The sequence below is a fragment of the Mus pahari genome, chromosome 4, assembly GCF_900095145.1.
Source record: "Mus pahari chromosome 4, PAHARI_EIJ_v1.1, whole genome shotgun sequence".
In the NCBI taxonomy this organism is placed as follows: domain Eukaryota; kingdom Metazoa; phylum Chordata; class Mammalia; order Rodentia; family Muridae; genus Mus; species Mus pahari.
In genome coordinates this window covers 78,581,762-78,591,242 of record NC_034593.1, presented here as the reverse complement: position 1 = coordinate 78,591,242, position 9,481 = coordinate 78,581,762, and the positions used below count along the sequence as shown (strand labels likewise).

Genomic DNA, 9,481 nt, shown 5'->3' with positions numbered 1-9,481 from the left:
CCTCCCAAGTGCTGGGATTAAAGGCGTGTGCCACTATGCCTGGCCCAACCCTTGTATTTTTAAATGTTAAAAACAAACAAAAGCAGGGATAGCGAGAGGTCAAAGATATTCCCTAGAAGAAATAATGCACGCGTGCAATCACACCTTTCAGCAAGGAGGCTGAAGGCAACAGAACTGCTTCGAGATGGAGGCCAGCCAGGACTGCAGAGGGAGCGAAGCACATCTGCATGGAACTCTGCAACCCCGGAGGAAAGGTGAGAACGCAGGGCGGAACGAAGGTGCGCGGAACGCCTGATAGCCTGGGACTGGGAACCGACGGTTCGACGCCTAAGGCTCTGGGGCGGGACGGGCCGTGCGCATGCGCCGTGCGGGCGGCGCGCTGCTAGTCGAATGTCCGGGCTGCGGACGCTGCTGGGGCTGGGGCTGCTGGTTGCGGGTTCGCGCCTGCCGCGGATCGGAAGCCCGCAGCGTGTGTGCCGTGCAGGGCCCACCTGGTGGGGAACGCAGCGCCGGGGCTCGGAGACCATGGCGGGCGCGGCGGTGAAGTACCTGAGGTACGGCCGCCCTCTCCCGCGGGGGCGGGGCGGGGCAGGCCGCGGCCCCAGCGCCCCAGCGGCGGACTCAGGCCAGGACTTCCCTCAGCCAGGAGGAGGCTCAGGCCGTGGACCAAGAGCTTTTTAACGAGTATCAGTTCAGCGTGGATCAACTCATGGAGCTGGCCGGGCTGAGCTGCGCCACGGCCATTGCCAAGGTAAGCGGCACAGCGAGAAGCCTCAGGGAGGCGCGGGTGGGGAGGTCCCCGGCGGTGGCGCGCACAGCGGTGACTGCCCGACCCCTCTGCACTTCTGCCTTCAGGCTTATCCCCCCACGTCTATGTCCAAGAGTCCCCCGACTGTCTTGGTCATCTGTGGCCCCGGAAATAACGGAGGGGATGGGCTGGTGTGTGCGCGACACCTCAAACTTTTTGTGAGTATGTGAACGGAGTTTTTGTGGCAAGGTATAAGGACTCGGGATCGGAGATTGAATGGCTACTTTCCTTTTCAACTAGGGCTACCAGCCAACTATCTATTACCCCAAAAGACCTAACAAGCCACTCTTCACTGGGTTAGTGACTCAGTGTCAGAAAATGGACATCCCTTTCCTTGGTGAAATGCCCCCAGAGGTAGGTGGGTTGGTGCCTCGTCTCTCCAGTAAGTACTGCCCCTGCTCTGCCCTTCCCGTTTTCAGACCAAGCTGGCCTGCCTAGTGTCTGTCTGCCCTAAAAGTGTTCTCTGAATAAAAGTGGTGTAGAAGCCCCTCCAGATTGTATGCTCCACGACTTTGCAGGCACTCCTATTCTGCAGCCAAACACCTCCCACAACATGCATCTAACAGTAATCTGGGCCTCAGCCTGAACCTTTTCTGTAGACGCGTGGATTAAAGGGTGGGAAGTCAGAAATTAAAACAAAACAGAAAACAACCCAGTTTATTCTATGGACGAAGACACTGACATGCAGAACAGAACTAGTTTCTTCTGGCTTCCAGTCTCAGGAGGCCTGAGACTGGCAGTCACCCCCTCTCACCAGTGACAGGCAGTTAGGTGCTCAGGCCTGGATTCAGACTGTCCTGAATGAGCGACTCCTCTTTACTGTGCCTTTGGAACCAGTTATATCCATGCTTCTGTGGTCAGTGGGTGCAGGGACAGCCCTCCCTAGGTGACAACAGTTCCTGATATCCTTTCCTCTTCCTGCATGCCCCCAGCCCATGATGGTCGATGAGCTGTATGAGCTGGTGGTGGATGCCATCTTTGGCTTCAGCTTCAAGGGTGATGTTCGGGAGCCATTCCACACTATCCTGAGTGTCTTGAGTGGACTTACTGTGCCCATTGCTAGCATCGACATTCCCTCAGGTGCTGAGACTCAGGTGGCTGGGGGACTCATGCTCAAACCTGGCTCAGGCTGGTACCCAGGGACTGTCCCACATTAGGGCTGGGGAGCAAAGTTCATGCTGGCTGGCCCTGTGGAAAACCTGAGCCCGATAGTACATGGGACTGAGATTTCAAGTGGGGACTGAGGGGCTTCCCTCTTCCTTAGGACCAGGCCTTCTGTACTTGCTCACACTACTTTCTCTCTTCAGGGTGGGATGTAGAGAAGGGAAACCCTAGTGGAATCCAACCAGACTTACTCATCTCACTGACGGCACCCAAGAAGTCTGCAGCTCACTTTACTGGCCGGTATCATTACCTCGGGGGTCGTTTTGTACCACCTGCTCTAGAGAAGAAGTACCAGCTGAACCTGCCATCTTACCCTGACACCGAGTGTGTCTACCGTCTACAGTAAGGGTAGGCAGCTTTCTCAATAAAGACTTGGTACTTTCTGTCTTGAAATTGGAGTCCTCTGGCCTTAATAATTATCAGTGGGTTATGCTTTCTCTGTGGAAACCAACCAGCATTTGTAGACAACGGAAAATAACTCAGGTGTGCTATCTTTCACCCAGGAATGATTCTTACTTATTTGTAATACACAGGGAGGCAGATGACACCTCTAAACTAACTCAGCGTAGCGTTGTGGCAAGACTCCCAGAGGGTAACAATAGGATTCTTTCAAGTCTTCAAATGCCACCTACTTTGTCTTCAGACCTTCTCATGCTGGGAATGCTGACATCAACTGGGAAGCTTGGGGCCAAAGCTCTCATTTAATCATGATCAGAACGGTCTGGGAGGGTAACCAACCCATACATATAAATGTATGTTTTTCTTAACGTTCATGGTATTTAAAATGAAAACATTTTGTAGGGTGTGATAGTGCATGCCTCTGACCTAAGCACTCATGAGGCAGAGGTGCCTGCATTTCTGTGAGTTCTAGGAAAGCCAGAGCTATATAAGAGAAACCCTGTCTCAAAAACAAAACAAAGACATTTCATATAAGTCTTACATTTTCAGACTTTTAGAAGAGACAGTCCAAATATTCCTCCATCCTGATTCCTCTTCCCACCATCCTTTAGCTGGTGAGCTGCCGGACACCAGGTTTATACTTTTTGGACAGGAAGTTTCACGGGGGACCACGTCCACCCCCTCAGACAGTATAGAATGCTTTGTTCTCCTCGGCAGACTGGTGCTCCAGAGCTGCTTGCAGAATGTGCAGAAACCCTGCCCCAAACCAGGCTACCCCTGAAAAGGAATCAGCTGAGATCCGCTTTAGACCCTCAGTCCCTCTTCCGCTTCTTCTTTTTGGCTCGCTTTCTTGGGTACGGCCGACTTCTCTCACCTTCATCCTCTGCTTCCCACGTCCTGCCATCATCTTTACTGCTTACATCCAAGACCTCCTCACAGCACTGCTGTCTTTTCCTTTTGTCTTTTCTTCTGACCTTTCTCTCTCCTTTTGTTTGGTCATCCTTCACTTCTTCTTCTTGGGTATCTAAGTCCTCCCCACACGTCCGCTTCTTGCTGCTTCTCCCGGCGTCTTTATCTCCTCCACTGTTGACTGCCTTTGGCCCACCCGTCACATCTCTGCCTCCTCCATCACAGACTCCCATCTCCCCCTCTTCTTCATGGCGCTGCTTCCTCCTTTTCTTCTTTTTCCTGGAAGGCCAATCAGATTGCTCTGTGCTCAGTTCTCCAAGCCCACTCTCTCCTGCAGCCTCTTCCTCCTCACTTCCTGTAGCCATTCCCTCTCTCTCAGCTTTCTGCCTCTTTTTCTTCTTCTTGCTTTTCCTGAAGCTCTTGTCAGTGTGTTCCAGGAGCTCCTCACCTAGACTCTTCTCAGTTGTTGCAGCCTCTTCCTCCTCTTTCTGCTTCCTCTTCTTTTTCTTTTTTTGGGAAGGCTCGCTGTCAGTCAGTGGTTGAGAGGTGCCCACGTCCTTTGAGCCTTTGAGCCGAGCCAGAAAGGCCTGCTCTTGGGCCTCCAGGCGAGCAAGCTTGGCCTTCATGGTGATACCAATCCGGGCAGCCCTAAGACAGATGGGTCTAAGTCAGCAGGGGTATTACAGAGGAAGTTGGGAACTGAGGGAGGGAGCTGCCAAGCTTCAAACATGAAATTGTCAACAACAGCAATTATTCTCTTGGAATGAAAGTAATTGGGAGGTGGCACAGGCTGACAAGCATGGGCAGAAAAGATGGGAAACCCAGAAAGTGACCACAACTTACTTGTGTGCTGTTCGCCCCTCACAAGCTTTGAGTAGCATCTCATCAGTCAGACTGTAAGGGCAGATAACAAGTCACAAACAGATATGGTAAGAGGGCTTGGGTTTTTTTTTTCCCCTCTCTAAAAAATATTCATCTTACCTATTGTTCAAAACCTGGCACTTTTTTGTTTGTTTTGTTTTTGTTTTTTGTTTTTTCGAGACAGGGTTTCTCTGTGTAGCCCTGGCTGTCCTGGAACTCACTTTGTAGACCAGGCTGGCCTCTGCCTCCCAAGTGCTGGGATTAAAGGCACACGCCACCATGCCCGGCTAACCTGGCACTTGTTAAAGTGCTAAGATAATACAAGAATTAGCACAATCTAGTTAATTCCACAAACATGCACTCCCCTGACAAGCATTGGGCTTAGGTTCATTCTCTAAAATCCCAAAGCAGCCCCCACATTTTAATCAGTACCAAAATAATGTCTCACATCTTTGGGGGTGTGGGCTCATGGTTGTCAACATCACTGCAGCTCCCCAAGTCTCTGTCAGGCTTCTCCTCACCTGAGGTTAGTGTGGCTGTCTAGAAGAAAAGGATCATGGAGCATGAGGACCTAAGTGCAGGTCTCCAGCACCCACATGAATGCTGAGCAGGCATGCTGCTCACCTGTAGCCCCAGCAAGCAGGCTAGCTTGGTAGCTAAACTAGATAAACTGGCAAGCTCTGGACTGAAGTAAGAGACCCTAGCTCAGTATATAAGGTGGAGATCAAAAAGATACCCAGCCTCCATCTGCACACATGCATCTCCACTCATATGTCAACACATATACACACCAAAATGAAAGAAAAGAAAAGAAAAGAAAAGAAAGAGAAGAAAGGGATGAGTCCAGTCCAGATGTAACTGCCATTCATAACGGGCAGTTATTATGAATGTTGCCTGTCTCACAGATAACTCAGGCCAGGGTTTGGGGAATGTTTTCTAGAGGGTGTGTCTGTATAATCTCAATCTAAAAGCAAAAAACTGGTTAGCAGGTAAAGGGAGAACAACTGACAGAAAAGAGGGCAGGTGGGAAAACACAGCTTCTTAAAGGAGAAAAAATAAACCCGCTGGCTAGTGTGTACTGGTCCCAGAAAGAAGTAAGTGAGACCTGAAGCATAAAGGGCCACAGACAATCTCATTAAAAAGGATGGAGCTGCACAGTGGTGGTGCACGCGCACGCCTTCAATCCCAGCGCTCATGAGGCAGAGGCAGGTAGATCTCAGTTTGAGGCCAGCCTGGTCTACAGAGTGAGTTCCAGGACAGCCAGGGCTACACAAAGAATCTGTCTTAAAAACCAAAAGTAAACAAAAAGGTTCATGATACTATAGCTGTCTTTTGCTACTTTGTGGGTTCTTCTTTCTTTCACCCTTCTCCACCCATTTTCTTCCATCCTTTCAACCCCCTAACACTAGATAGAAGAGAAGATAAAGGATAGAAAGAAAAGGAAGTAATGTTATTGTTAGAACATGGAATTCCTTGAGGCAAGTTTGATCTTCACTGACAGGATATTTGATTTCTTTTTCCTTCTTTATGTATGACTACTTAACAAACTACAATCAACAACCCACAACACCCTTACTCTGGGGCCTAGCATTTATATACCCTCTGAAAAGTCCCCAGAATTCCAAATGTCACAGAATCGAAGAAACTACTTGCTGCTGGCAAAACCACACCCCTGCTAGTGCATGAGGCAAATCATAATCAGCTGCTGACTGCAATCTGAAGCAGCCACCCATATCCCACACCTGAGATTAAAACAAAAACATATTCCCATATTTCTGTGATTTTCAAAGAAACCAAAGTTCTCATTACATAATACTGTGTGTTTTAGAGAGAACCCTATGGATACTTTGTGGGTCACTGACTGGTGGAGAGAGAGAGCAGAGGCAGAGACTCTTAAAGAGGCAGGGACTGCCCAAACTGAGTAGATGTCAAGATGCAGAACCCAGGAAGGGCTGCTAGACAACCGTGAAGCCCTGTGCACAGAATCTGTGCTCACTAACTGCTGCTGACTTCTCTTCTTTTTGCCTTTACTCATCAGCTGTGGGCTCTTCCGCAAACCATTTTTACTCTTTTGGGTCATGTAAAATATGGATGGACCAGGCAACCTCACAGGACTCTCCTGGCTTCAGACTTTTAAAATTATACACTAACATATCCCACCCCAGCAGCTCCTAACTAAATGACAGCCCTCCCCCCCACTGTGCGCTGCTGCTTCCCCAGCAGATGGGATGGTCCATGGACCCTTAACATTTCAGTCTGGGTGAGGGCACGGGCACAGCAAGGCTGGACCCAGGATCTGGGTGTACTGGAATATCCTGGGAATTAGTTGGACACACAATGCAGTTAATAAGGACCCAGGGAGATGGGAGCAGTTGAGAGCTGGGTCCCTCACTCTAGTACCTTCACAAACTTCTGATACAGCAAGCTGGGTTTGGGGTGACTGCGCTGGGTGGTCTCCTTGGAAAGACGCCTTATCTGCACTCCATCCTGTTGGAAAATACCAGTGAGAAAGTGGCGTTCTGTACTGCTCTACCCCACCCCAGGCCTGCAGGTTTCTTCAATATACCTGACAAGTTCATACCTTCCCCGAGTCCACTACCAAGCTGGCAGCAGTCTTGTTGAAGAGATCACTCCACCAGTGGTCTGTAAATTCCTTGGCAGGGTCGTGTCCCACCTCCATGTGAATAATAAGAAGTCACAGTCTGAGCACCGTTCACTGGCCCTCATGGGTCCCCTCTCCCATTCATGCTGACCCCCTCCCAGTCTTACCCCATGGGTATCTTGCTTCAGCGTCACCTTGAGGGCCTGAGTAATGCCATTCTCTCTCCGGCCCAGGCCCTTGCCTGCAGAGGAGAGTGAGTGATTTATTTTGTAGCCTAACCTGAGCTCTCACCAAGTCTTCCTGGGCTAACCCCCATTCCTTTCCTTTCCTTATCACTTACTCTGAGCCTTTCAGAAACCTACTCCATTCCTTCTAGGCTTGCTCAGTAAATGCCTCCGTCTGAGGGAAAACTATCTTTTCTATCTCCTTTCAGCCTCCTCTAGTTTGTCCAACTATTTGCCCCTCACTGTCCCTTGTTATCCAAAATAAGGATTTCGCCCAGTCTTCCCTAATCCAGATGGGTCAGAAAACTTTTGCTTCTAAAGGTTTCTCTTTAGACTAGTTTCTCCTCTGGCTGCACTGGCACGGGGCAGAGGAGAGGAGGGAGCTGGAGGGTATGTAAGAGACCCTAGAATACCTTGAGTCCATCCATGCTTCAGCAGCTGCTCCTCAGCAAACTTCATCCCACGGCTCTTGACCTCTGGGGTGATACTCATGGCAGGGTCTGTCCTCAGGTTCTCACCAGGGAAAACGTGGCACCATCCTTTGAATAGGGAAAGAAAGGCCTGGAGGTGCAGCTTAGATAGCAGGGTGCTTCGCTACCACACGCAAAGCCCCAGACTTCAACCCCAGCATCATGTAAAATAAGGGGTGCTGGCCCACACATGTAATCCCAGCAGATAGAATGTGGGGGCAAGAGGATCAGAAGTTCATATCATCTACAACCATACAGAAAGGTTGAAGCCAGCTGTGCTACATGAGACCCTAAATGAGTAAAAAAGAGAGGGGTGGTAGTGTGGGCTAGGGCTGTATCTTAGTATGCCTTAGGAGGTAGAACATTTGCCTAGCATGTGTGAGGTCCTGGGTTCACTCCCCAGCATCATGTAACTAGGTGTGGTAGTACATGCCTGTGATTCCAGCTCTGGGAAGTGGCAGCAGAAGGCTCAGGACTCCAAGGTTGGCTAGGAGCTTGGGACCCTGTCTGTGCCTAAAGTACATAAAGCTGCTTGTATAAGATGTTTCTTTCATTTAAAAAAAAAAGTTTCTGTGTATGTCCAAGTGTATGTATATGCATTACATGCATGCAGGAACCGGAGTTACAGTTGTGAGCTGTCATGTGGGTGCTGGGAACTGAATCCAAGCTCTCTGCAAGAGCAGTAAGTGCTCTTAACCACTGAACCATCTCTCCAGCCCTTGAATTCTTCTTGAGTCCTGGGAGACACCAGGAGGAAGACTGCTCTTTGGAGAGTCCACTCTCTGGTCAATGGGGCCAAGACCCAACACAAAGCAGGATGAAGGAGGGGTAGTGTTAATACTGAAACCTAGACGTGTGGTGGCATCAAGCTATACGGAAGCCTTATGAATGTGAAAACTTACATTCAATCTTGCCACCCTACTCAGATGACAAAGGAAGCTGAGCCTTAAATAGCTTAGGTGGTAATGGTTGGCATTACTGTCAACATGGCAAGAATTACCTGGATGCCAAGCCTCCAGTTACACATGTAGATTAGTTAGCCTCTGTACAGGTCTGTGAGAGATTAGCCTGTTTAAATGGGAAGACCTCAATCAGCGGCACATTTGCTGGCCTTGACTCTTGGACTAAAAGAAGCTTCGGCCAGAAAGATGTCTCAGTGGGTAAAGGAGTCAGTCTCCTGTCAAGACCGATGATTAGTCCTAGAGACCTACTTAGTACTTAGTGGAAGGAGAGAACTGACTTCCATGGGCTGTCTTCCACCCTTCATATCCATGCCCATCCCATGCTCCTGCTCACTCATTCTCTCTCTCTCTCTCTCCCTCCCTCCCTCCTTCCCTTACACACACACACTCACACACATACACACACACATACGCACAAACACACTAAACTGTAAGACAACACGGGCAGCTAGACTAAGGCACACAACTAGTGTATGAAGAATTCAAACCAGGAAGCCTGTGTGCAGAGCCTGTTTACATTGTGAAAACAAAGCTAAGAGGTGTTTGGTAACTTGAGCTGGAGACTGGTACTTAAGAGAGCCTAAAGTCTACACCTATTGTCCAACATTTGCACTGACCTGGTGTGGGAGCCAAACCTTCCGCCCACATTACTGCCTTATCAGGCAGGCTCTCAGAAGCTTCCATTTAGAACTGTCTAGCATAGGAAGGGGCACCTGACTGAGCACCAAGTAAACAAAGATGGCTGCTGTGCACTATCACCTCATTAGACTTCAGAGGCAGTCCTGTCAATAGGAATCATTCTCATCTTAAAGAAAGGAAAAAAAAGAGCCTGGGTCTCTTGCCTCTTCAGGAAATGTAAATATTAGCTCTGATTCTAAGCAGCCAAACTTCTTCACAGTAACTCACACATGCTTCCCTTTGCCCCAGAATGGCATTCCCCCACTTGTACACTAAATTTACCTCCAAAGTGTAAGATGGAACATCACACAAGACACTAAAAACTTAGACTACTAGCCGGGTGTGGTGGTGCACGCCTTTAATCCCAGCACTCAGGAGGCAGAGGCAGGCGGATTTCTGAGTTC

At 49.4% G+C, this 9,481-nt stretch overlaps 2 protein-coding genes across 4 annotated transcripts in view; one reads left to right on the top strand and one right to left on the bottom strand.

Moving 5' to 3' along the window:
- The first annotated feature begins 364 nt into the window (after positions 1-364).
- The window catches only part of Naxe (NAD(P)HX epimerase), an 18,028-nt gene continuing 8,911 nt past the window's right edge, over positions 365-9,481 (top strand). The window contains exons 1-6 of one of the 2 annotated variants that reach the window (XM_021196369.1): positions 365-554; positions 643-751; positions 856-966; positions 1,049-1,162; positions 1,741-1,888; positions 2,116-2,365. In XM_021196369.1, the coding sequence (XP_021052028.1) occupies positions 391-554; positions 643-751; positions 856-966; positions 1,049-1,162; positions 1,741-1,888; positions 2,116-2,318 (849 nt within the window). In that variant the 5' untranslated portion in view covers positions 365-390 and the 3' untranslated portion in view covers positions 2,319-2,365. Of the gene's footprint in view, positions 555-642; positions 752-855; positions 967-1,048; positions 1,163-1,740; positions 1,889-2,115; positions 2,366-9,481 lie in introns of those variants that run through there. The other variant, XM_029538022.1, reaches the window with a different exon arrangement.
- Gpatch4 (G-patch domain containing 4) overlaps positions 1,439-9,481 on the bottom strand; it is a 12,399-nt gene continuing 4,356 nt past the window's right edge. For both annotated transcript variants that reach the window (XM_021196762.2, XM_029538021.1), the window contains 7 exons: positions 7,381-7,506; positions 6,911-6,984; positions 6,723-6,815; positions 6,542-6,628; positions 4,590-4,681; positions 4,124-4,174; positions 1,439-3,928 (listed from right to left, as the gene is read on the bottom strand). In XM_021196762.2, the coding sequence (XP_021052421.1) occupies positions 3,184-3,928; positions 4,124-4,174; positions 4,590-4,681; positions 6,542-6,628; positions 6,723-6,815; positions 6,911-6,984; positions 7,381-7,459 (1,221 nt within the window). In that variant the 5' untranslated portion in view covers positions 7,460-7,506 and the 3' untranslated portion in view covers positions 1,439-3,183. The remainder of the gene's footprint in view (positions 3,929-4,123; positions 4,175-4,589; positions 4,682-6,541; positions 6,629-6,722; positions 6,816-6,910; positions 6,985-7,380; positions 7,507-9,481) is intronic.